Source organism: Scardinius erythrophthalmus, assembly GCF_964197995.2.
Source record: "Scardinius erythrophthalmus genome assembly, chromosome: 4".
NCBI classification, from domain to species: domain Eukaryota; kingdom Metazoa; phylum Chordata; class Actinopteri; order Cypriniformes; family Leuciscidae; genus Scardinius; species Scardinius erythrophthalmus.
The window spans coordinates 58543634-58570890 of NC_138224.1; the positions used below are offsets into that span (position 1 = coordinate 58543634).

Sequence of the window (27257 nt, forward strand, 5' to 3'; positions counted from 1 at the left end):
AGTGAAATGGCGGTTAGGGTGTGCGTGAGGCTCAGGGCCCTGATTAAAAGGTAAGAAAATATCAATATTTACAGTATGGAGGTGAATTTGACTTCAAAAGCAGTCTAGAGGTATTGCTGAGGGATTCACTGCGGATGATGAGTGAACAGTCATGACACAATCACAAATCAGCACCAAAGGCTGTTTTTGTTGTATAATTTTTCTGAGGTAAACCTTTTCTAAAAACGGATTATGCACAATTCATTAATAATATATCTATATGTCGCTGGTTTACCAGAGGCCAGACTGTGTCTTAGGAACTAACGTTAATAACCCATGAACGCTTGTGTCCGCCCCTGAATAAAACATTTTAAAAGATTTTGCTACTTTTTATCTTTCAATTGTGAGTTTGTATCTCGCAATTTTGACCTATTTCAAAATTGTAAGATTATAAAGTACAATTCTGAGTTAATATATATATATATATATATATGACAATTGTGCATTTATATCACGCAATTGTGAGGGGAAAAAAGTCCCAGTTAGGCCTACTTTTTTTTAATTTATTTTTTATTGGCGGAAACAAGCTTAAATATTAATCTGACCAACTAGCTGGTAATCATATGTTCAAATTATGCCATACTAAGTTATGACCAGTCTTAAAGGAATCGTTCACATCAAAATGAAAATGTCATTTACTCGTCCTCAAGTTGTTCCAAACCTGTATGAATGTCTCTCTTCTGCTGAACACAAATATGATATTTTGAAGGTATATAACCAAATAGTACCCCGTTGACTTCCATAGTATTTTAAATTTCTATGGAAGTCAATGGGGTCCATCAAGTGTTTGGTTACAAGGTTTTACAACGAGCGACAGTCTGTCAGTCTCCATACGGCTCGTTTATTCCATGCTTAAAGTTGATTTTCAGTGTTTCGACATCAATGTGCTGATAATCCTGATGTTCTCAGAGAGCAGTCCGAGAGTTCGGAGCCGGTGAAGCTCTTCTGGAGAGCCGATGAGCAAGCCATCCATCAACTTGATGAGGACGGCACTCCAACTAAGAGCTTCAGCTTCGGTGAGTTGAGCTTCAGTGGATCTTCCCCAGTGTGTGTGTGTGTGTGTGTGTGTGTGTGTGTTCTGACCCTGTTGTGTATCAGAACGAGTGTTCAGCGCCCAGGAGACCACCGCACAGCTCTACCAGGACATCGCCAAGCCCCTGGTCGTGTCTGCAGTCGAAGGCTATAACGGTGAGGCCGGAACATCTGTAGTTCATCACATCAGATTGGCTGATCCCTCTGAACTTACAGTAGTTCACTTCAGAATTAAATTGTCCTGATAATTTCCTCTCCCCCACGTCATCCAAGATATTTTTGAGGAAAACACTCCAGGATGTTTCTCCATATAGTGTCTTCAATGGGGTCCAACGGGTCGAAGGTCCAGATGTGAGTTTCAGTGCAGCTTCAAAGTCTCGACACGATCCAGCCGAGGAATAAGAGTCTCATCTAGACAAACCAGCCGACATTTTAGAACTAAACACTTTTATAAACCACACATGCTGGTCTTGCACTAGCTGTGATGCGCCACACATTACGTCATCAGGTTGAAAGGTCAAGCGTGATGTAGGCGAAAGTACCATCCAATATTTACAAAGCGAACGTGCAAAGACTAAATCAAATGCCATTTACTAAATAAATAAAATGTAAAACAGCGATGTCTGACGATTGTGAAGTTGGAGGAGAAATTGAGCTGGAGTTTTTCACCCTATCCTACATTTGAACCGAAACACGCGTGACCTTTCAACCTGATGACGTAATGCGTGCCGCATCGCAGCTAGTGCAAGACTTATTGTGGTTATAAACTATATACATTTTTATTCTTGCTTACCCTACTGTAGTCCACTATATGGAGAAACATCCTGGAATGAACTAATCGTTTAAGACATGGTGCAATCTCAACTACAGGAAATAGAAATGCATGCTATATGAACATAATGGGTGTAGTATATTGTGCACTAGAGGCATGTTGTGCACTTACTCAGAGTTTGAATGCATCATCTCCTGTTTCAGGCACGATATTCGCCTATGGACAGACATCATCCGGAAAGACTTTCTCCATGATGGGAAGCGAGCATAACCCTGGAGTGATTCCTCTCGCCATGGCCGACGTCTTCAAAACTATTGAAAATGTAAGTGTCTGCGAATCTTCCTTTTGCCAGGGTTCGTACGAAGTGCTTGGCGTACTTGAATTTGACTTTTTGAAAGTCCTGGAAAACCCATGAAAGCAGCCATATTTATGAAAAGGTGAAAAGGGCTTGAATTATTGAAAGGCAATAATGAACTTGTTTAATTTTATCGATGAAACAATCTTTTCACTCAAAATGAACTCTGCAGCCCGTCTGATATAGAGACACTTTGCACGACTACGAGCGTGATATTGCTCATATAAATATCCAAGTATATAATACAGCTTTCATTCTTCATGTCAATCATATATTCATGAGAAAAATTAGCAGTTTGAATGAGGAAACTATCTTTGTCATGGTATCCTTTCAAAGGTGAAAGTTTCCACAGTCATTGCATGTGCTGCACTTTATTTGTACAATTGTTTTATTCGTTTGTTTTTCATTTGTCTATTTACTTTTTTTTTTTTTTTTTTTTTTTTTTTATCATTTGAAAGATAATAAAGATATGGTTTGATAAGTGAGATCTCTGATTGTAGTTCTTGAAACCCAAAGGTAGTGCTTTAAAAGTCCAGTTTTACCACAAGTTTTGAGATCTGAGCCGGTTTACAGAGCTCACGCTCCAGGCTTTTCCTCACTAATGACGGCGTTGTCTTTTTGGGGCGAAGAGTAGTTAATTTCAGTACGTCTGTTTTGTACATGTGTTAATGGTTCATTAACCAAGGCCTTTTCTGGCAGTGAGCATTTAACAGCTTTATTTCTTTGTGTCTTCTTCCAGTTTCCGGATAAGGAGTTTCTCCTGCGCGTGAGTTATATGGAGATCTACAACGAGACGGTCACGGATCTGCTCTGCGACAGCTGGAAGAGAAGGCCCCTGGAGATCCGGGAAGGGAACAATGTGAGTGTTCGGTTGGACTCGTACAGAAGATGCGAGTGTAGTTTCAGATCTTAAAGGAGTAATTCAACCAAAAATGAAAATTAGCCCATGATTTACTCGCCCTCAGGTCATCCTAGGTGTATATGACATTCTTCTTTCAGACGAACACAGAGTTATATTAAAAAATGTCCTGGTTTATAATGGCAGTGAATGGCTGTTTCTGTTTTGAAGTCCATAAAAGTGCATCTGTCCATATGCATATCATTGATAGATGCACTTTAATGATGGACAGATGCATTTGTATGGACTTCAAAAGCTTCTAAAGCTCCAACCAGGACATTTTTAATAACTCCGATTGTATTCAATGTCATATACACCTAGGACAGCTTCAGGGTGAGTGAATCATGGGCTAATTAATCTGAGTGAACGATCCCTCTGACTGTCCACAGAAAAGCGTGTACGTGGCTGATCTGACCGAAGAGACGGTGACGTCTCCGGAACAAGCCCTGTCCTGGATCACCAAAGGAGAAAGTAAAGCTGCTCTCATTGACTCGCTCGTTCTTTATTCTGCTGTACCGCGCTGCTTATCTCTGATCCTCACTTGATTCACACAGAAAACCGGCATTATAGGAAAACTAACATGAACCAGCGCGGCAGCCGCTCTCACACCATTTTCCGGATGGTAAGAGGCGATGTGATCTGCAGTGTGTTTGGAGTCTGGTTTATTTGGACTGTGTAAGTTCCTCTGGTTTGTGTTCTGTCAGATCCTGGAGAGCCGTGACCGAAGCGATCCGGCGTTGGGGGAGAACGCTGATGGACCCTTCATTGTGTCACATCTGGTGAGTTCAACACCAACACCACCCTTCTGTGTGACTTCATTCACTGACGGCATTCGGATGAGCAACATTTATTACGTTTAGTCAGTGTGTCGTTGTTTCCCGTTTCTGTAGAACTTGGTGGATCTTGCCGGCGCTGAACGGGCGAGTCAGACGGGAGCTGAGGGTAATGACTGTGTTTTACTGTTTCTTCCTTTAGTCTGTTGCTGGTAGGGCTGGGTATTGTTCAAAATCTTTCGATCCGGTGCCAATTTCGATACCTCAGTTTCGATACCGATTCCTAACGATACTTTTTCCGATAACAATTTTATGAAATCCATTTTAACAAGATTACATAACACATTACCCAATTACATAACACAATATTGTGAAATAGTATTACAATTTAAAATCTTATTTGAATATATTTCAAAATGTAATTTATTCCTGTGATGTCAAAGCTGAATTTTCAAAGTCATTACTTCAGTGTCACAGGATCCTTCAGAAATATGAAAAGTTTGCTGCTTAATATTTTGGAAACTATGCTAAATTTGTTCATGATTCTTTGAATAAAAAATTCAAAAGAACAGCATTTATTTAAAAATGAAATATTTTGTACCATTTACACATGTTTTAATGTCACTTTTGATAACTTTAATGCATCCTTACTGAAAAAAGATTCTGACTAACCAACACATTTTTGAATGGCAGTGTACATTCAGTAGGTCATTATTGCAATATAAACGCTGTCAGAGTGATCAACAAGGTAACTTATCTCTTCATTTACCAGTCAAAGACGGAGCAACTTCCTGCTCTTATGTTTACTCCGTGCACTGTCAATTGTCATTGTCATCATATCAAGTCATTATTCGATACTCTATAGTATCGAGGCAATTCGGTCGGTACCTAAAAAGTATCGCACTCGTTACCCAGCCCTAGTTGCTGGTTTTGGAATTAAATGGGCAAACTACCCGATTTTACGCTCGTAGAGAGTCGTAATGATTCGCAAACGACAATGACTGTCGAGATGCAAGAACCGATCATTTTGTCTCGTATAGTGGATGACAACTGACGCGGCGCTTCACAATGTCTCGACATAAAGACTAGCATGTTTAATTTTTCCCGGTCCTCCATGACCGGTTCCGTCACATCTGTGACCAATAGGAGCACAGGAGCTCTTCCCTACACAGCTTTCAAACATGACGAAATGGAGATTACGAATCTGGCACATTTGATTATGTATACGCCTCTGTGATTGTATATCCAAGTTTTCTCTGTAGCGAAGGAGAATATGACTTGCTAGTTAAAGCCGTTTCCAGCTCTCACTGGGTTTCTGAAGCGTCTCTGTCATGACAGTCCCTCGAGGAAACCTCATCAACGCTGGCGTATAGTTGCCAAATCTCCACGAAACTTATTTATTTTTGGGGGCTTTTCTGACAAGACAGCCAGTACAAAACACGCCGCTTCAGAAGCCATCGCTTGTGTACGCTCTTCTTTCTGGAGGTTAGTCGCTAGTTCCGCCGCCTTGATGACATCACACACGCCGCTAATGAGAGCAAGTGGTGATTGGTTGGGATGCAAGGGTAGTCTGACGAGTCAAGAGTCAAAATCGCACAACAGGGACTATCGTAACAGTCAGAAATACTGTGTGTTTTGAACCTGGCACAAATAGTCATTAAAAAAAAACATTGAGTGCAAAAGATTAACACTTGCGCGCACACACTCACTCACTCGCTTGCGCGCGCACACAGACAGTGAGTGAAAGGAGTGCGAGTCAATGGCTGTAAGCATTATCGCAAAAATGATACTTCACAATGATTATAAAAAAAAAAACTAAACCTTGACAAATAAATCTTGTAAAACGTCTAAATATCCAAATGTATATTTTCAAAGCATAAAATCTAGTATTTTCACAGCCGGTAAGTGGCATAGAGTTCCACAAATGAGCGGATACAGCCAAAGTTTGAGCCATTTAGGAGAAGCTTAACATATAACTATTGATTTAATGAATTTGTGTGTTGAAAGCTCTCTTTTGTTTCAGGAGCCCGGCTGAAAGAAGGGTGCAACATAAACCGCAGTTTGTTCGTCCTGCGTCAAGTCATTAAGAAGTTATCCGACGAGAGTCAGAAGTGAGTTATTCCGTGACGTTCACCCTGTTTTTGGTGGCAAACCGTAGCAAACAATAATGTCTGGTTTCCGTTCCATCCAAAAGGGGCTTTGTGAATTACAGAGACAGTAAGCTGACCCGAATCCTTAAGAACTCTCTGGGTGGGAATGCCAAAACTGTGATTATTTGCACCATCACGCCAGCCACTGTGGACGAGACCGTCCGCACTTTACAGGTACGAGGACCATGCGCTTCTTCACTGCTGTCCGCTCTGATATGGGGAGATGTGCTTAACTCATCTGTGCTCTTACTGCGGTTTAAAGTTTGCCAGTGCAGCGAAGCGCATTAAGAACGACCCTCGCGTCACGGAGGTCTCTGATGAAGGAGCGCTCTTGAAGAGATACCGCAACGAGATTGTTGATCTTAGACGCAGTCTACAAGAGGTAAGTCCAGTCTCCATTTATACAGCGCTTTAACCAATATAGTGTTTCACAGCAGCTTTACAGTGATAACAGGAGATTACAGCAACAGAGATTGTTCAGGCTTTACAACAGCTCTAGAATAAAGTTATTGTCCAGATGAAGTTAGTTTTTGATTCACTTCCATTACTAAAATTAGTTATTAACTTAGGGGCCGCTAACACGACACCGTTCTCACAGGAAACTTTTACTGTGTTCTGGCCGCTCATTCGCACAACAACAGTGTTTAGGGCTCGAGAACGCAAACTTTGAAACTGGTTCCAAGGTGCAAAACAACTTTATCTCCGTGTAAACTACAAAACCATGAATCTGTGAAAACCGTGACGGTGCACATGCGTATTATGTGAGCATGTACATCACAGGTTTGACAGTTGTCCGGTTGTGATGTAGTGTTTAATGCATTTGCTGTGCATAATCCATTTGTGATGTAATTACCTATTGTCTCCACTAGAGGGCCACCTGGGGGTTAAAGGGGGTTATTGGAGTGTGAAGGTGAAGAAGTCTGGCCTGCATGTGCTAGCGCAGTGGTTTTCAAACTTTTTCAAGAGCGACCCTTTTTTTTTTTTTTTTTTTTATTGACGCGACCCATAGGCCTATATAGGCCTATTCTTAAGCCTTTTGTTAACAACCGCTTTTGATGATGCACGTGCAGTGGCTTATCCGTGACGCGATCGTAACGCAAAGTTGATTCTGCACTCTTTTGATCTAGCTAAAGCTACAGGGATGCTAATGAACCGGTAAACCATTAACCATTGTAAGAATTTTAACCAATTAATAGCCTACTATCGTTTGCTGTATGCTTAAAAAATTCACTAAAAATATTCCACAACAAATCCTTTAAATTTAATGATATTCAGAACAGAACAAGAATGAAAATATATATATATATCTATAAACAAGCCAAAGCGAAATAATTTAAAGCGAAAGTGAAAGTAAGCGGCGTTGGGCACACGTAACTCTCTCATTCGAATACATTTTTTTCCATATTCGCGATTTATTTGGATGCTAAACTATTATTTATTATAGGCTTATAAGAAAAAATGAAAATGAATATCCCCCCAAATTTTAAATATTTATTAGGCTTCAAAAAATATAAAAACTTTTAATTTAAGTGAACTTAAAACAAACCTTACATAAACCCATTATAAATGTCATATTTACCTGTGCCTTTCCTGTCTAACAAGTATGAAATATACAAAAAATTGAATATGATTATCAAAACATTCTGCACTGCATAAATTATAAACTAAATATAGATAAATCCTTATTAAAGCTACAAGCATTCTTTAGTCAAGAGCAGTTAGTAATTTTCTCCGAGAATTAGCTGCTGCCACTTTAGGACCAGCCACAGCTGACGATCTCACGCATCCCATTCTCTCACTACTCTTTACTTTAATTTAAGATTTTATTTAACTCATTTAAGACTGTTATTGTGAGGATACTCGACAAAACGGACATGGCATACATGTGTGTTGTTCGTTCTAGCGCGAAAGAGAACTTGATACTGGCGCGCGTCTATCTGTGGGTCGTGTGTGTGTGTGTGTGTGTCAGGAGGACATTCACTGACAGCGTGTTCTCTTTTGTCTTGTCGCGCATGAAAAAGCATTTGCACGAATAAGAGCGGGATCATATAACGATAGCTTAGTTACTGTTGTTGTTTCTGGCGTTTCATCGCCTGTGCCGCAAACGCGATACCACGGAGGAGCAGGACCGAGGCGCGCGCGTCTGGGAACATCGCGTGCACACTATATAAACAAATTATAGCAAACGGGATTTTGGATTTTGAAAAGTGGGGAGGACATGTCCCCCCTGTCCCCATTGGAAATTACGCTCGTGGGCTTCTTTGTACTTCACTCATGTTCCAATATCGATCCCTCTTCAGAAAATCACCCTCTTCACATGCGCAAAAATGTGCTTGGAAACATCACAGTGGAGCGGTGCTTACGCTGAATGGCACGAACTGTAGGCTATTGACTATTTAAACAGAGCAGTGTAATTTTTATGTGAGGTTGACTATTTTATTTTGATAATGAACCGGCTGCGATGTCAAGATTGCAGTGCTGGAATGCGTGTGAGGCGCCACCGGCACGATGGAATCATTTAAATATACTCCGTTATTTTGTTCAGGACATCATTCGAAACTGCAACGTATTTATTTATATTTGTGTACACTCGCAATAAAACACAACATTGTGCTTTTGTAAAATAAAGAAAATAAACAAACTGCGGTCTCGGTTTCCTTTCCGTCAACTTGTTTGTGAGGCACCGCGCCAAACGAACCAAACTCAGCAGCATGCTGTCAGTTTTTTTTCTTTCGTTTTATTAATCTATTAATTGTTTAAATAGCCATATTGTGTGTGTTTCTTTTATATAGACTATGGTTTTATGAAAACAAATTTTGTTTTTTAATTTAATTATATTTTCCTTAAATCGTCCTGGCGACCCATATTTTAAGTCTCGCGACCCACCCGAGGGTCGCGACCCAGGGTTTGAAAACCACTGTTGCTAGCGGCAGTAGCCGCTTTGTTTGTATGAATAAACGGTCGGTTCTCTCCGGTGACTTTCTGTGTACGTAGTTCATTGGATATACTGCACATGAGGAAACACTACACCGGTCATAACACGATCTCTTCCCCATCTCCTCTCACAGGTGTCCTCTGTCATTCAGACGACTGAAGCCGAGCGAGAGTCGCTGCGTCAGCTTTTGCAGGAGAAAGACCAGCTCCAGAGAGATCAGCAGGACCGGATCAAGAACCTGACCAAGCTGCTAGTTACTGCCTCAAACGTCGCCCCGATCTCGAAGGTGACCCATTTCACCAGTCGTATCGAGCGTTGGGTATCGTTTGAATTAACGGTTCCTGTTTCGATTCTGTCTTATTGCAAAACATTTAATTGTAGCTTAATATCATGAACAAAAATCAACAGGCTGAAGAACGCTTAAACAAGGAATGTTTGCATGGTTTAAAAATACCATAGAAAAACAATATAGCCAACACTGCACTTTTTAAATAAAATATACATATGAAAATATAGTTACAAATGTTGTTCAGTCTAGAACCAGGTTTTTTTTTTGTTTTGTTTTTTTTGTCGTTTTTTTAGTGTTATAGAGATGGCTGCAGGAATATTAGGCTGCTGTCACTTTAACCCTCTGGGGACCAAGCTGTTTTTGGGGTTCTTGAGATGTTCTGACATGCTCTGACATTTGTGCTTTTTTCAGTTATTTATAAACTTGTTAATGGCAAAGGTGTAAATTCACTCTATATAGCACAAACATGGCTACCATAATATGCGAGCAACGTGTATGTAGATGTTTGTATTTTTAAGAGAATAATGTTTATGCGTGGTTATTGGAAAAAATTTAAATGAAAGTTGCTGAATTGAGACCACAAAACACATATTAAATATGTGTCCACAAGACTTTTGACTAATGGATGTTGTCCCTTTGAGTTCTAGCTTCAAAATTATGTGAAAATAGTCTTGCTTTATCGTTCACAAAAAAAAATACATTGATTTAAATGGTGTAAAACAGGTTTTGCTTGGAAAGCCAATATGCGAGGGGGGGGGGGGGGGGTAGTTTACACTAGGGCCGTGACATTAACGCGTTAATTTCGATTAATTAATCTGAGAAAAAATAACGCAGATTAATCCATTCCGTATTGACCTTTGGACCTGGAGCCGTTAAAATGAAGGAGGGAGACGAGAACGCGCTGGCGCTGCCTGGATCATTGATTGGAACATTTACTTATAAAAAAACACCCGGCATTTCAACGTTGATTCACCGGTGAACGTAAGGGACCAAGGTCGAATCAATGTTGGATTATGTTTCGATTGTGCAAAACGAATCAACGTTGAAATCGTGACGTTGTTTCATTGTTGATTTCGTGACGTTGTTTCACCGTCTCTTCTTTCAATATGGGTGAATAAAGATTGTATGTCGACGTTGTTGAACCAATGATATATTATGCTTCGGTTTTGCAAATTGAATCAACGTTGATATCGTGACGTTGTTTCACCGTATTACCTTTCATCATGGGATAATGAGTCATGACAATGCTGACTGAATTTATGATTAACTGTACACTAAAATATTGTTAACTGTCAAATTACTTGCAGCAATGGCTTAATTAAACACATTTAATAAAAATATAACACATGCTCAAGATTGTAAAACAAGTTTTATTCTGAAAAAACAAAAGTCTAAAAATACTTTCTAAAACAGATGAAAAACATCTCAAACTTTAAATTTCAGCATTTTCGAAGTAATGTTAAAAACCTGTAAAGCAAGTGTAAATAATGTTTATAATTTAATGTTTAATATCAAATGTATAATTTAATAATGTTCAATAATTTAATAATGTTCAATTGTATTGTATTGATTATTTGCTAGGCACAATTATTTCAATGCTCACCCTTTGAACATTTGAACTTTATTTCAATAACATGTTCAACACAATTATTTTTAATTGATTGACAGCCCTAATTTATATACAATTAAAATGCGATTAATTTCGATTAATTAATTACAAAGCCTCTAATTAATTAGATTAATTTTTTTAATCGAGTCCCGGCCCTAGTTTACGCCTTAGATTACAATGCCCCACCCACTCTGCATAATGACTCTGCATAATTAGCCATTCATTCAGGTGTGACACTGACTGAGCCACAATGCAAGGACAAAAGATGTATTTAGAAGAAGACTTATATTGACCATTTAAGATTTCGCTTACATCTATCTTGTAAATATGTTTTGCTATTTTATTAAAAATGTTACAATTACAACAATAATTACAATTTCAACAATATTTCAAGTGTACTCTTTCTTTGTAAAAAAGAAAAAAGATTATAGGCAAAAAGAAAAAAAGATTATAGAAAAAATACATTATTTTATCATATGTATTCATTATTTTGAATATAGCATATATATATAAATATAAATAAATATATATATATATATAACGTTAGATATGAGCAGAAATTGCTAAACAAAAGCTTATTTGATGTGGCAGTATATTCTACAGTAGCCTAAAAACTGTACCCAAATCTAGTCAACAAGTGACTGACTGTAACGTTGTTTTTATGAAATATTAGGGCATATAAATGCTAATTTGCAGTTTAATACGTTGCTTATACAAATACATTTTATTTCAACATATTCCAGTCGATTTTTACTCATCTCAGTAGGCTATAGCAAAGCAGTTTATTCTTTCACACACAGACGCGCGATTTATATTTAGGCTAAACAGTCTTTACAAATATGTACCCTTCATTCATCTCACAGAAAGGCGAGTCATATTATAGAAATGCGATTCATCTTTTTGCGGTTTGCATAGGCCTACACTAACGTTATTCCATAACGTTATTCCACATCAACATTGAGAAAAGAAAACAGCCTACCTCACTCCTCAGCGGCATCTGCTCCTCATATCAGGAGATATTGCTCCTCATATCAGCACTGTTCCGAGGAAACTTTTCTCCATAAGGTAGGCTATATTATGCCTCACTCGATTGCAACGCGCTTTTTTTACAGCTGACGTGGGCGTTCTCAGAATTAGCGTTTGAATAGCACGCGCTCTCCGGGGAGTGGTCAAATTACTTTTGAATGGCTCGTAATGAGCTAGACTGGAGTCGCTCTCTTTTTATACAGATTACAGAAGCTGAGAATACTAGTTTTTTATATAAATTACTTCATTTAAAAGATGCGATCTCAAGCTTTATGCCCGTGGGTCTGTTTGCCTGTTTGACTGAATTTTAGTTATAGATCATTTTCGAACGCGTTTCAAATGGGAGTTTACTGACAGAGAGAAGGCAGAAATCGCATCATGTTAATTTTTCTTTGTCAAAAAGCAAAACACTTTATTTTTATTGTGAGTATACGAAAAAAAAATAGAAACTGAACAGGATCGATTGATGTATTACACGAAAATGAAAGATCAAAATGAACAGAGCATTTAGTGTTTATTTTCATTGCTAAAAAAAAAAAACCGAGCAAAACGCGCAGGTGCGTTTTTGGTCCCCAGAGGGTTAAGAGTTGCTCTACACTCACTTAACGGATTATTAGGAACACCATACTAATACTGTGTTTGACCCCCTTTCACCTTCAGAACTGCCTTAATTCTACGTGGCATTGATTCAACAAGGTGCTGAAAGCATTCTTTAGAAATGTTGGCCCATATTGATAGCATAGCATCTTGCAGTTGATGGAGATTTGTGGGATGCACATCCAGGGCATGAAGCTCCCGTTCCACCACATCCCAAAGATGCTCTATTGGGTTGAGATCTGGTGACTGTGGGGGCCATTTTAGTACAGTGAACTCATTGTCATGTTCAAGAAACCAATTTGAAATGATTCGAGCTTTGTGACATGGTGCATTATCCTGCTGGAAGTAGCCATCAGAGGATGGGTACATGGTGGTCATAAAGGGATGGACATGGTCAGAAACAATGCTCAGGTAGGCCGTGGCATTTAAACGATGCCCAATTGGCACTAAGGGGCCTAAAGTGTGCCAAGAAAACATCCCCACACCATTACACCACCACCACCAGCCTGCACAGTGGTAACAATGCATGATGGATCCATGTTCTCATTCTGTTTACGCCAAATTCTGACTCTACCATCTGAATATCTCAACAGAAATCGAGACTCATCAGACCAGACAACATTTTTTCCACTCTTCAACTGTCCAACTTTGGTGAGCTCGTGCAAATTGTAGCCTCTTTTTCCTATTTGTAGTGGAGATGAGTGGTACCCGGTGGGGTCTTCTGCTGTTGTATCCCATCCGCCTCAAGGTTGTGCGTGTTGTGGCTTCACAAATGCTTTGCTGCATACCTCGGTTGTAACGAGTGGTTATTTCAGTCAAAGTTGCTCTTCTATCAGCTTGAATCAGTCGGCCCATTCTCCTCTGACCTCTAGCATCAACAAGGCATTTTCGCCCACAGGACTGCCGCATACTGGATGTTTTTCCCTTTTCACACCATTCTTTGTAAACCCTAGAAATGGTTGTGCGTTAAAATCCCAGTAACTGAGCAGATTGTGAAATACTCAGACCGGCCCGTCTGGCACCAACAACCATGCCACGCTCAAAAGCTTAAATCACCTTTCTTTCCCATTCTGACATTCAGTTTGGAGTTCAGGAGATTGTCTTGACCATGACCACACCCCTAAATGCATTGAAGCAACTGTCATGTGATTGGTTGATTAGATAATTGCATTAATGAGAAATTGAACAGGTGTTCCTAATAATCCTTTAGGTGAGTGTTATCTTTGTCTTTACTCACGCCTGCACTGAAAACAGCGATTCGTCTCACGCTTGAATAGTTTAAAATTACTTTGGATGTGTGCAACACAGAAAACAGCGAGTCATTCCGCGTTTAAAGTCATATTACAAGTATTATAACAAGTATCTGATTCCTGACCTTAAGAATTTTTTTTAATTCCCAGCCCTAATCGTAACTGCTCCGTGTTCGTGAAGGCCGTGGATCTGATTGTTGCATTTGATCGCACAGGTTCCCAAGCGGAGAGTGACGTGGGGTGGGAATCTGCTGGAGGAAGATCCCGGCTCCACTGACATGAGCTTCGCTGAGCCGTGCATCAAGAAGAGAAGAGCCGACTGCTCTCTGCCTGGAGAGGGTATGAGTCTCAACACTTGAGAAAGTTGCTTGCATTTGGAGGTTATTCTGCAGTCGCTGTGAAGCACGTAAATGTCATGTTCAGAATTAAAGGCTTGGCCGAAAAACCTTAATATGGTCAGTGCCACACCAGGGACTGGAGACTTATTTATTACTTAATTATTTAAAAGAATGTTCTTAAAAATCATCATAAATGTTTGATTCTTTTAGTCTGTTTCTTGTTTTTGACAGTTTTCCTCAGTCTGAGTAATTCAAAACTTGTGTCCTTTAAATATACAAGTTGAACAATAAATGACTTCCTAAAATAACCTAGGATAACCTTCAACTTCCTAAATCCCTCTTGTCTTAAAAGAATATAATATAATATAATATAATATAATATAATATAATATAATATAATATAATATAATATAATATAATATAATATAATATAATATAATATAATATAATATAATATATATATATATATATATATATATTTTTTTTTTTTTTTGCTTTATCAAATTAATTGTAATTAAGCATAAGACGGCAATGCAAACCAACTGGTCCATCTAAAGACAGGCTCATTTAACAATTATTTTTAACTCCCATTAAAAACGCGACGCTGATTGCTGAATTCCAGTCAAGCCAAGAAGATTTGTGTGTCCATCACTAGATAAAGGGTTCATGAGGCGTTTGCTCAGTTGTGGTGTTTTGTGTCCAGATGTGGATGAGCTCGACAGCCGCTTTGAACCGAACATGGAGACGAACAGCATCACGGCCCGCAGCTCCTCGGACGGGTGAGGACGCATCATCAATATAACACTGCTTTTACTCTCTAATGGGGCGTTTAAATCGGCTTGAGTTGTTCCAAGTTTACTGTTTACTGATAAAAGTTTTCATAATCGCGATAAGCCAACTCGATGTAAGTGTGATTTCATGTAAACTGCGAATACTGGTGAATACTGCTTAATCGGTCAGCTCTAGCAGCAGTCCTCGCATGCTCTTCTGCAGCATAAGTTGCATGTTTCTGTCATTTCTCCTCTGTGTTCAGGAGTCATTTCCTCGACTCTCCCCGGGCGAACGAGCTGGCGCTGAAGGTGGCGTCTCTGGAGCGTCAGCTGGACGCCGAGACTCAGAGCAAACGCAGAGCCGAGGAGAAGAGCGTCGCACTGGAGCTGAAGCTGGCAGAGCTGGAGAAGCCTTCAGAAGCCCTCCTGCACTCACAGGTACAACCCGAGCTCTAGTCCCCACAATGCACTTCTGTTTTATGCGTATTGGGGATGTGGTGGTGAGGATATTTTCCCACCGGTTAATCGGCTTGTGACGACACCGGTATCTCAGAAGGGGGCTTTTAAAACGCTAAATTGAAGACAAAAGTAAAATGCACATGGGCACTCGTAATGGTGCGGTCCAGAGCAAGAGTTTTTCCATAGTAATGAACTGAAAACGTTTGCTCCACGTCCGTGTGCATTTTAGTTTCACTTTCAAATTAGTGCCAATTCAAGGGTGGATTGCTTGAAGGGCGAGTTCATTAGCCTATTATCCTTGATGAAAAACACAACAAAACAGTACAATGACAAATTCGCTTTGCTTTGACACCAAATATTCCATCATCTTGTCAGTCAACTCCTCAATCTCGTGATTAATGAGATCTGACTCCTGCTGATCTGTGCTGCGACTCCTTCAGCTCATGATTTATTAGACACTTTCAGTTTTTAATTGTAGTTTCTGTTCTCTAACTGAACTAAATCATTTTATTAAAATAAATCAAATTGACAGTGGGTGGCGGTTAGTGTTGTCAAAAATATCTATTTCAATAAAAATCGATACTGAAATATCTGAACGGTACCACTACTAATTTCCCGAAGTATCGATACACCGATACCAGCTGAGCTGTCACTTTCACTTCTCTCCAAAGGCGTGTTGACAAACACCACACGCGCGCTCATCCCATTCGCTCTGGTTAAATAGCAAACGTGAATGGAGCCGATCACACCCGACGTGTTTTTTGCAGTGAGAGGCGTCTATTTTCAATTGGTTTCCAGCGAATGTTCTGCACGCTGTTTATGTGCCCCAGACGCCTCGCGTTTTTGAAGTTGGAAAAAAAGCAACTCCGAGCGGAAAAAGCGCCCGACGTCATTGCGTTTTTTTTCCCACTGTCCAATCGAATGAATGGAGAGGCGGGCCTTCCGCTGTAGTGATGAAAGCTACCGTTGCTTGAACGCCGGAGAGTGCGATGATGGAGGATAATCTTGTGGTGCTCTCACGGGTTACCAGGAGCTTAATGACTTCACGAACCGTAACTACCACAATGTTAACAGAGTAAATAAGTTTAATAAAAGGCTGATTTGACGTTTACTTGACTGACAGGACAGCTGTTTCAGTGGTTGCCTAGCAACATAACAAACGCAGTGTCTGAAAGCCTATTTGTTCAGCGCTGAGGTTTCCTACGTGCGTTTGAACGATCCATCACGTGAACTGCGCCTGGACAGGAAATGCAGCGCGCTGCTCAGTCGTTCGTGTTCGGGGATGATGAGAGAAGATTGGGGGATTTTCAGAGACCCCTTTCTTTACTGTTGTGTGCGTTTTATGAAAAACCACATACACTTGAACTTGTATATTGGCATCCTGACCTTGAGAATAAAGCTGATAAAGGATTCTCTGGCCGGAATCTTTCTGTAGTGCTCCCATCCTAAAACGAACCACTAGTCCATACTTTACACGCAGCGCACTGCTCGTTCTGTGTGATTGGGGCAGTGCTGTGTGCCTCGTGTTTTCAAACCTGAAAAACGCATTAGGTGTGATCGGGGCCTAATACAGCAAAGCACTTGAAAGACTGACGCCCGGATCTAACGTCTAACGCCAAAAGTCTTAGGCATGTTAATATCCCCACCCCAAAAATGGCCCCAAAAATGGCTGTAAGTCAGTTATTTATATCTTTTGCTGTAGTGTCAGTAGGAAATATCAGTTTACATTTCCAAACATTCTTTTTGCAATTAATTGTAATAATCCAGTGAGATTTGTGTATGCACAAGGAGTCTGACAACAGCCAGGATGATCTGATCTCACCATCATCGAGTCCATCTGTGATTACATGAAGAAACAGAAAAAACTGAGACAGACTAAATCCAAGTAGACAAGACAGACAAGTACACACTTAAATGTCTATAAAGATATATGGCTCATAAATGTGTGACATGTATTCGCTGAGTTTTGTTTCAGTTTATAGACGTGCTCAAGAAAAAAAAGTTCACCGCGACGGAGAGGCAGAACGCACACCCTGTTTATTTTCTTTATTTTACAAAAGCACAATGTTTTGATTTGATTGTAAGTGGACACATACAAAAGGAGAAATATCACAGATTCTTTTTTTATATTTCTTTTTTCTGTATATGACCATAAATGACGGAGCAATTTAAGTTTATTGTGCTACAATGTGGAGAAAATCCAGCAAAACGCGCTGGCGCATTTGTCGACCTCAGAGGGTTAAAAAAAAAATAAAAAATACCCCCTTAATATTGTGGCAGTTTTTTTTCTCCATGGTATCTCCATTGTATCGAATATCAATATTTTTCAAACTATCGTATTGATGTTAGAATTCTAGTATCGTGACAACACTAGTGGTGGTGCCGCGGTGGGACACCGTCTAGCAAGTCTAATGCGTATCCCCTTTTGCAGTGATGTTTTCTCTTTACAGGGCTCGCAAAATTTCAAAATGGCTGGTAGTCTTCAGATTTTGGTAGCCCGAAATGAATTTTACTAGCCCATATAAAAAGACTACAGTTTTTAATGTAGAATATTAGGAGGTTAGGAGTCAAAACAATGAATCAAACTTTTTCAAAACACAAAATATCAACAAATATGCACCTGGTTGTAACTGAACTGAAGTGTGTGTGACCAGTGTGGAACATGAATCAGTGTGTGTCTGTGGCTCAGCCCCCAATGAGGGTATGATTTAAAAGTAACACTTTAGTTTAGGGTCTAATACTCACTATTAACTAGTTTCATTAACATGAAGACGGCAGGGTTTTATCATCACAGAGGTCCCGAATGTGAGGTAGGCTAGTCGGGGGTTAGGGGGAACCCCTGAGAAATTTAGATTTCTCTGATCTACATATGTGCATTTTAAGATGTTTTGAAGGCCAAAACAATTGGATAACAATAGCTTTAAAAGCATGTAAGTGCAGGGGCTGCTGATTATTTTTCTCTCCTCATCAGCATCACTATAAATGTGTCGTGTTTTTGGTAATCTGCATAGATTTCAGTTGATGATTCCAGTTGATGAAGGTCAAAGGTCTTCTCCAGCGGGAGAGGGACCAGATTAAGCGGGAGAGGGACCAGATCCAGCGGGAGAGGGACCAGATCCTCTCTGTTAAATCCCCGTTCTCCCATGATCCCCAGCTGGTCGAGGTGAGAGAGCAGCTGCGAGAGCATCTGCTGTTCGAGAAGGAGAGCGATCGAGAGGAGTTGCAGAGCAGCCTGGCCTCCGTCAGTGAGGAGCGAGAGCAGCTCCTGGAGATCCTGAAGCTCAGCCGAGAGGAGAAGAGCCAGCTGAGGAGAGACCTGGAGGAGAAGGACCACATCGTGAGTCTTGAGGAGTTCAACCTAGAGGGATAGTTCCCCCAAAAATGAAAATTAGCCCATGATTTACTCTCCCTCATCTTAGGTGTATATGACAATCTTCTTTCAGATGAACACAGTTATATTAAAAAATGCTCCGGCTCTTCCGAGCTTTATAATGGGAGTTAATTGGTATATATTTTTTTGGAAGTCCATCAAAGCGCATCCATCCATAGCCCCAGTTTCTTCTCTCTCATCAGATGCTGCAGCTTCGTGAGGATCTTTTGTTGTCTTATGAGAGAACCAGAGAGCAGCAGGAGAAGCTAGCGGCGATGGAGACGGCTGAAGCTAACGTTAGCGCTCTGACTGAAGAGCGAGACCGGCTCCTGGAGTCTCTGCGGGTCAGCGGAGACGAGAGAGAGCAGATCCAGAGAGAGCTGATGGAGAAGAGCGAGATGGTGAGATGCTTCACTTTCCCTTTAGACATTCTGTTGACTATAAGCAAAGACTTTATATACTCACAGACTGCGCACTCTTACAGACGATTAAAGGGGACATATCATGCAAAATCTGACTTATGCCGTGTTTAAGTGCTGTAATCGGCGCTTCTACCGACTCGGAAAACGTGAAAAGTGAAACCCAGTAACTGTGTTCTGGTGAGCCTTTCTCTGCAAGCATGTCTAAAAATAATCCCATCAGATTTCGCTCTCCTTCTGACGTATGAATAGGGTCTTATTATAATATTACAGGCCCTTAGGCCTAGTCCACACGGACATGGGTATTTTTATAACCGGAGTTTTTCCTCCTGCGTTAAAAAAAAAAAAAAATCCCGTCCCGTATTACCGAAGTGGGAAAAACCATATCTAATTTTAAAGGGTCAGTTCACCTGAAAATAAATTCATCATTTACTTGCCCTCATGTCGTTCCAAACCAATAAGACTTTTGTTCATCTTCATGACCGCTACAGAACTGCCACTTTGATGCTTCAAAAAGTTCATAGAGATCGTAAAACTATTCATATGAATCGAGTGGTTTAGTCCAAATCTTCTGAAGAGACTTGATCGCTTTAATGATGAACAGATTGAATCGACGCACACGATCTGTTCATCATATAAAGCGGTCGAGTCGCTTCAGAATATTCAGTTAATATGGATTAGTTTTCTTCTCTCTCTCTATTAGATCGCTTTATGAACCTTTTTGAAGCGACAAAGTGGAAGTTGCGTAGCTGTCAGTGGAGGGACCGAAATCGCTCGGATTTCATTAAAATATCTTCATTTGTGTTTTTAGGATGGATAAAAGTCTTACGGGTTTGGAACCACAAGTTTTCCATTTTTGGGTGATCTGTCCCTTCAAGAGTGTGTGTGACCGTAGATCAGACTTCAGTGCAGGGAAGTGTTCACTGGTTAGTGAGCGTATGTTTGTGTTAACCCTGTTGTTCTCCACCACAGCTGACACACATCGGGTCTAAAGCAGAGCAACTGGAGAAGCAGAAGATCCTGTTGGAGTCTGAAGTCCATTCGCTCAGTCTGGTGAGCCTGAGTCGTGTTTCCAACCCTGAAGAACCAGATCTCAGCTTAAATGAGACGCATTCTGTCATTTACTCTCCCTCATTGTTCCAAACCCATAAGCCTTAGGTTTCATAAGAAATATCTTATTTGCGTTTTTCATATTAACCAGAGATGTTTTTGTCCCTCTAACCAGAGTTTGGTTTTAGCCTGGTTTGGAACAACATGGGAGTAAATGAGTTTTCATTTTTGGCTGAGCTATCCCTTTTAATCTTAACTTGTTTTTAAAGCCGAGTGTCATTGTGTTTCAGTCTCTCACTGAGGTGAACGCTAGTGTGTCGTCTGTCAGTAACACGCAGTCCAAACATCTGATTTCTGAGATTGATGCGTCTCAGGAGAAGCTGCTGGTAAATGCTGATGCGTCTGAAACATTTGGTTTACATGTGAACTTCAAGACTCTTTGACCAGAAATCTGACATGAGGTTTTACTTCCATGTGAAGGCATCCTTTGAGAGGCTGCAGATGATCATCATTCGTCCCACTGATGCGTTAGAGGCCCTGAATTGCAAAGAGGGGGCTGTGATCTATCCGCTAGTTCAGTTCATTCCAGTGGCGAAGAGAAGCATGCACGCCATGCACACGGATATAACCACTGATCTGAACAACGCGCTGATCGAGATTGCGGTAGGAGTCGGCAGAGACGCGAAATCATCTCATTTGAACATGTTCCGTGTAACAATATATCGCAATACAAAAATGCAACTATGTATTGTGGATAGTGACTATGTATTGTGTATAGTTTACAGAGTTTTAGTGTCAATACTACATTAAACTACTATATATAATGTATAATAATGCAATGGGGGAATATCTGTGGTCCTGATAATGCCAAATGTCTGATGTTACTAGTAAAAAGTGGCCTACGTTATTTTAAATATCTAGTCAGTGACAGTGCAAGCAGATTAGTCTAAAATAATTCTGTATTTTCTTGAATTATTGTATTCATATGTCTTGGAGTATCGCAATAATACCGAATCGTGACGTGAGGGTATCGTTACACCCCTACTGAATTGTTAACGTAAGCGAAACACGATGTTGCAGGAGGCGTACGGGAGACTAGCGCAGTGCTGCAAGACTCACTTTGAGACGGAGATCCAGCGTGACGTGACCTTGTTCGTGGAGTCTCGACTGCAGGACCTGCTCGTCCTCACGGCTCGCGCTCCGGCTCTGGCTTCACCGTCACTTCAGGACGACTTACAACAGGTCTGGGATCAGAGACTCTCAGATCTGGTGGAAAGACGACAACAGTACCTGCAGGTGTGATCATGTTCATTGTTTGGCAACAGGCCACCAGCAAACACCCTTCATGTTTACTCAATTCACAAATTGTTCTACGTTGAATAATTCTACGGTTGTTGTACGGTCCTAGTACTGAGCCTTGTGGCACTCCATACTGATGAGTGAAGAAATTACTTGACTGTAGTTTTCCATGTTACTCTCTGGTACTGAAGTATCTTATTTTGTGTGTTCATCAGAAATTGGAGTGTGTTCTAAGCATTCTGGAGGACGGTGTAGCCAAACACTCGGTGCTCGTGTCAGAGGAGCGTCAGCACAGGACTCGTGCGCTCGAGGATCTTACGGCTCTGCTACAGTCTCCTCAGTCCGCCGCTGTTGTACAGCTCCACGAGCAACAGATCGCGCGTCGCTCTAAAGCCCTCGAGCATCTGAAAGCGCATTATATTGTGAGTAATGCATGTTTTGAAATGGTTTTAATATGTTTTTGTCTTGCTCCTCTTTCCTGACCTATCTGTGCTCGTCAACAGGCTCTGTTGAACGACTGCGAGTCTGAGATCTCGGCGCTCAAATCAGCGTCATCTGAGTCTGAGCGGCGGCTGAAGGATCTGAGGAGAGAGACTGTGACTCTGCTGAAAGCGCTGAACGGCACACTTCCCCAAAACTGAGGCTGAACTCCTGCAGGACAATCTCAGTCTGTCGCTGCAACTGCAGAGAACGCAGAAGCAGATGAAGGTACGGAGCAGAGGAATTTATGTAATGTGCATCTTATTGTGAACAATTTCGTCCATGCAAATATTTTTTTTAAGGTGTATGGAACTTTTTTTTTTTTTTTTTTTTTTTTTTTTTTTTTTTTGCTCTACTAAAGCATATGGTTGCAGAAATTCAGGAAACATGCTAAGTTCACATCCCCGTTTCTCTGAAAAACACAGCCAGTTTAACTTTTTTTTTTTTTTTGGTTCTTTTTGCTGTTACTGTTATTTTACACATTCCGTGTTGTCAGTCGGTTTTTGTTTTGGTCTGTGTGACTCCGCCCACTGCCAGTTCAGCCAATAGTATCTCAACTGCCCGGGATTCCAGTTGGCGGGAAACACAGCGTATTGCAGCCATGGAAATGAGTAAACAAACTGGGTCAGAGGTTGCTGATTCCACACTGCCTAAAAAGCCTCTATCCATCTAAAAATCTCTATGAACGAGAGCATATTAAAACGCAGATAAATCAACTCATTAAAATACGCAAGTCTCCTCGGCTTTTGTTGTCAATTGCGCTCGTTCCTGTTGCATGGCTTCAAATTAGCATCGAGTCTGAGGAGCCGTGGAAACGACGATCTCTGATATTTTGAATTTGGACTGCAGTACCGATATCGACCACTAGCTGTCATTCTTACAGACTGCACCTTCAGGGTTCCAGACTGCGACCATTTTTTGAGAATGTGCGAGTTAAAATTTGATGTGGTCGCATTTAATTATCTGCATTGAACTTGTTTTAGCGCCCGCCAAAGTGAATTTTTGTCCCGCCAAAGTCTTATTTGATTGGTGAGTAATGTAGATGAACTGCTGCGCTTGTGACAGGGCGCATGTTTACCTGAAGTACTTTTCTTAACCTGTTAACCGTTGCCAGAGCGCGGGCGCACTGAAGCGGTTTTTTTTATAAATAGTTCAAAGTTACTATCAGATTTAATGTTATACCTTGACAAACTATACATCATTACAAAGATATAAGACTCAAGTTTCAGAATTTGACCACTATTGTATTCTGAGAAACTTATAGCGACAGTTATTTCTTAATTTGTGTCAGGAGTTATGAAATGAAAAAATGAGTCGATACCTTTGATATGAATTATGCGCGTCAGCCGCTTTCATTCATAAAAAAACTCCCGTGCCGTCGTCATGACAGCGATACACAAAACAACGTCCTTCCGGGCTTTTAGCTAAAAAATGTGCAGATTTGGAGAAATATTGATATATTCTCATAGGTTTACATCAGATTTCTATAGACAGGAATAATATTTATTGAATTTATACCCAAATGCGTCGATGTAATCATCATGAGCGTTTGTATACTCTGTTAATGCGTTTTCAATTCATACCAATAGCATGAGGGCGCCCTCGCCGCCCTGTGCACAGTATTAGAACATGAAGAAGTGCCATAATCATGTGACAATCCAGGAAGCCTCGAACACACACACAGCTAACAAGAGATCGCGCTGTAACTATGGCTGTAACATGGAGATACAGTCGTTTTGAAGACAATAAACATGTTTGCTATGATATTTGAGTTACCTGTGTTTTTCAATCCATGCCAGGTATTTCCATAATAATAGATTATATTTATAATGTAATGCTAATCTATATAGACTATCATTGTGCAGAACAGTATACAATAGTATATTTTCTGTCTGATTTTTTTATCTGTAGCCAAATTAGATCACAGAAAATTATTTAAAATACTCGATTTGCTTTATAAAGTAAGTTTATAAGCACAAACATGGTTTTAATCTCATAAATTGTCGTGTATTGATGGTGTGCTAAGCTAACATGCTAGCTAGCCCTAGGTGCACCTGCCACCTAGAAGTTATATTTTTATTATTTTTTGAATGCTTACAGAAATGTTTCTTTATTCAAGAAATGCATTTAAAACAGTTTAGAATGTAAGGGTGAACTTTGAGAAAATAAATTAGTGACTGAAACCATATGAATAGCATGTGAATAGCCAGTCGTTAGTAACTAATGCAGACAAAAGAAATGCATATTTAGAGCCATAACCTGGCTGGAGAGGTGTGAATGTGTGCAGGGGGAGACTGAGACTGAATGGGGCTCGTTTGCACCACAAAACAATAAAGACAATATACTGCATAGATGGTAAGAAGATGACACTAAATATCAGTAGCATTTTAGCATCAAATCAAAATAAAGTCACATGACATGGTCTTGAAAAACATTTCACTAAATACAGAGTTTTGGACTTATTATCTTAAGATTTTAAACATAAAATGTTTAGACATGTGGCATTAGCTGTAGTGCATTTCTAGACTGCTCCAGGGCCAACTTCAATTTTATTTTCATGAGGATGTTTCATAAAAAATAATTTCTAATAACTTTACAAAACTTTGAAGCTATTTATAACAATTTTTGTCATTATGACAATAATTAATTCTACATTACAATAAACTGCCAGGTGTCAGCTTTCAAATGAGATCATACTTGTGCTTTTAGTACAAAGGGTTCATGAACTGTATCTGTTTCAGTTTGGGTATGTCATTTCTTGGGATTTTTCAAAAGTGGGGTTGCAGCTTAACAGGTTAAAACACACAGTGGTCATGGTTTAGCCTGCAAGGGTGGTAACTTTGTCTTTTTTTTTCTTTTTTTTAAGTACACGTTTGTAGCAGTATTACTGTTGTTGAGTGTCATGACTAGGGATGCGAATTGAAAACTGGTTCCACTCGAGAACGGGTTCTAAGTTTTATGAACAATCGATATTGTATGCCCTCGACGCTAACGCCCGCCTAAGTGATATTTTTTTTTTGTCCCGCCAAAGTCTTATTTGATCGGTGAGTAATGTAGATGAACTGCAGCTCTTGTGACAGGGCGCATGTTTACCTGAAAGAACGAGCAGAGAGAGAGAGCTCTTCAGAGCCAGGCGAAAGTGTAAACAAGACTTCACCATCTCCAAACTAAGCGCTGTCTTGCTCTCTCTCCCTCGCACATATTAATCAAAATAAATCGACACGATGGTAAAAGGTCGGAAGACCAAGTTTCATGTGGAGCATTCGGAGATATTTTTTTTTCCTGAATTACCGCTGGGTGTGAATTGTGCTAAATAAGTTGCCTTATCTTCTCTGAAAAGCATTCCGGACATTAAGCTGACATAAAACAACACTTTAATTAAATGAAAAAAACTATCCAGTGATGAAATGTTTTCTGTGTTGACACAAATCTTGGATGTCCATGTCCTAACCGCTGGGATAATCACACAACGCACATGACACATCCAATTTGCGAACTAATGACTCCTTTGAACCGATTAATTTTAATGAATGGTTAAAACAACTGATCTTTCCAACAGTATACTCAGGAGACGTCTGAATCGGTGTATAACTAATCAGTAACACTTTACAATATGGTTCTATTTATTACATAAATTACATAAGTACAGTTTGCTGACTCAAGTTTAAGCTTTTCAAAAGAACAAGTGGTTTTATTTATTTTAAAGCATATGACTAAATTTTTCCACACAGTGCTATCAAGAATCAATAAGAGAATCGTTAAAGAATCGGATCGATAAGCAGAATCGCCAGTGGCATTATTGATATAATTTTACTGTCTTCACATAGGGATGGGAATTGATAAGATTTTAAGCAAACATTAAAGAACATGTTTTTTTAATAGTTTTTTGAGAGTTAAAAGATTAAAATGAGGTCTTGTCACTTTCAGTCTTTTTACATCAGTGTAATTTTATTTTTTATTTTATTACATATATTCATTTTATTTACAAACTATTTATTGTTATATTGTGACCATGGGTGGAGCAGATATCGTTCTGGGTGAACCAATAGCTTTGATTTCATACTATTATGCAAATTTTGTGATGTCAGGGTTGTGCTGGATGGAAAGGCAAGATGCGCATAAATTCTAAAATATGCATAAGAAACGTTCATGCTCAGTTGAGGCGTATACACTTTCAATTCACCTATTTGTATGCTCTATTTTTGTTATCACCAAAAAAGCCGCTGGATGGAAACTCGAAGATCTGCATAAATTCTAAAAATCAGCATAAAAAAAACATATGCGCAAAAAACTGAGGTGGATAATTTTTTTTATCCGGTAATTCGTCATGCACAAACTATGATGGAAACCCATTTAATTTAGAACATGGTTGGTGGTCAAAATAAAGAAGGATTTTGCTGCGTTTGTAAAAAGGTATTTAAATTGGGTAGCTACAATGGGAATCAACGGCGTAAAATCTCATATGCAGTCTATTCCTTAATTTATAAGGAAAGACAAGTAGTTTGTTTAGGCTTGGCTTGTAGGGAACTACAAACCTGCGCACATATATTCAAACGCACATAACGTTAGAACCTATAGAACCCATTCTTAATGCGCATGTGAACGCCATCAGCGTTTCTCACAGGATCGCATTTAAAGTCTGTGTGTGTGTGTGTGTGTTTCAGCGGATGGCCTGTGTGTGACGGGAAACCTCCTGTTGGGAGGTCATGTGACTGAAGACGCACTGGGAATCTGAAGACTGAAGAATCTTGTGCTGTCAGAATACAAATAACTCACTCTTTATCATAAACATCTGTGTGTTTTTCTGGTATAAAAATAAAATAAAATCAGAGTAAAACTGACAGATTTATTTCATTTTAGTATATGTAACCTTTAGGGCCTGTCCTAAATTCATGTTATTGCTCTAAATATGATTCTAAATAAATAATCTTGTGGTACTATGTGTTCTGAACTTACTATCATGATTCTGTGTGAGCAGATTGTGTCAGTGTGTCTTTCCCAAACTATTTTATTAAAGTCTTTCTTCACTAGCCATAATTATCTGGCTGATATTTAGAATGCATTACAGTTAAGAACTAGAAAAAAAAGTTTGTTGAGACAAACTTTAAGTTGGCTTGAGAAAGCATGACCAGAGAGTTTGAAGAAGTTTAAAGAAGTTAGAAGTTTAAAGAAGTTAGAAGTTTAAAGAAGTTAGAAGTTTAAAGAAGTTAGAAGTTTAAAGAAGTTAGAAGTTTAAAGAAGTTAAAAGTTTAAAGAAGTTAAAAGTTTAAAGAAGTTAAAAGTTTAAAGAAGTTAAAAGTTTAAAGAAGTTAAAAGTTTAAAGAAGTTAAAAGTTTAAAGAAGTTAA

The 27257-nt window shown here is 39.6% G+C and overlaps 1 protein-coding gene across 2 annotated transcripts; it reads left to right on the forward strand.

Moving 5' to 3' along the window:
* On the forward strand, positions 1-26942 carry LOC308689484 (uncharacterized protein). 2 transcript variants are annotated; one of them, XM_081363208.1, is made up of 25 exons: positions 1-50; positions 949-1055; positions 1138-1227; positions 2047-2165; positions 2938-3057; positions 3486-3567; positions 3651-3718; positions 3801-3875; positions 3987-4038; positions 5893-5980; positions 6064-6193; positions 6282-6401; positions 9088-9240; positions 13941-14064; positions 14767-14842; positions 15097-15271; positions 18351-18629; positions 18866-19063; positions 20054-20134; positions 20422-20517; positions 20612-20794; positions 21212-21427; positions 21646-21852; positions 21934-22138; positions 26575-26942. In XM_081363208.1, exons 1-24 carry the CDS (start codon positions 7-9, stop codon positions 22069-22071), a joined length of 3021 nt encoding a protein of 1006 aa, XP_081219334.1. In that variant the 5' UTR covers positions 1-6; the 3' UTR covers positions 22072-22138; positions 26575-26942. The 2 variants fall into 2 exon arrangements, with proteins under 2 accessions (XP_081219334.1, XP_081219335.1); XM_081363209.1 differs by having other exon boundaries at positions 18447-18629.
* Positions 26943-27257: the final 315 nt, after the last annotated feature.

Bases quoted from the DNA above. Each gene is read 5' to 3' on its own strand.
- LOC308689484 (XM_081363208.1), top strand. From the start codon at position 7: ATGGCGGTTAGGGTGTGCGTGAGGCTCAGGGCCCTGATTAAAAG. The intron at 3,876-3,986 runs GTGAGTTCAACA...CCGTTTCTGTAG, and splicing joins CCTTCATTGTGTCACATCTG to AACTTGGTGGATCTTGCCGG. The intron at 15,272-18,350 runs GTACAACCCGAG...GGTCTTCTCCAG, and splicing joins AAGCCCTCCTGCACTCACAG to CGGGAGAGGGACCAGATTAA.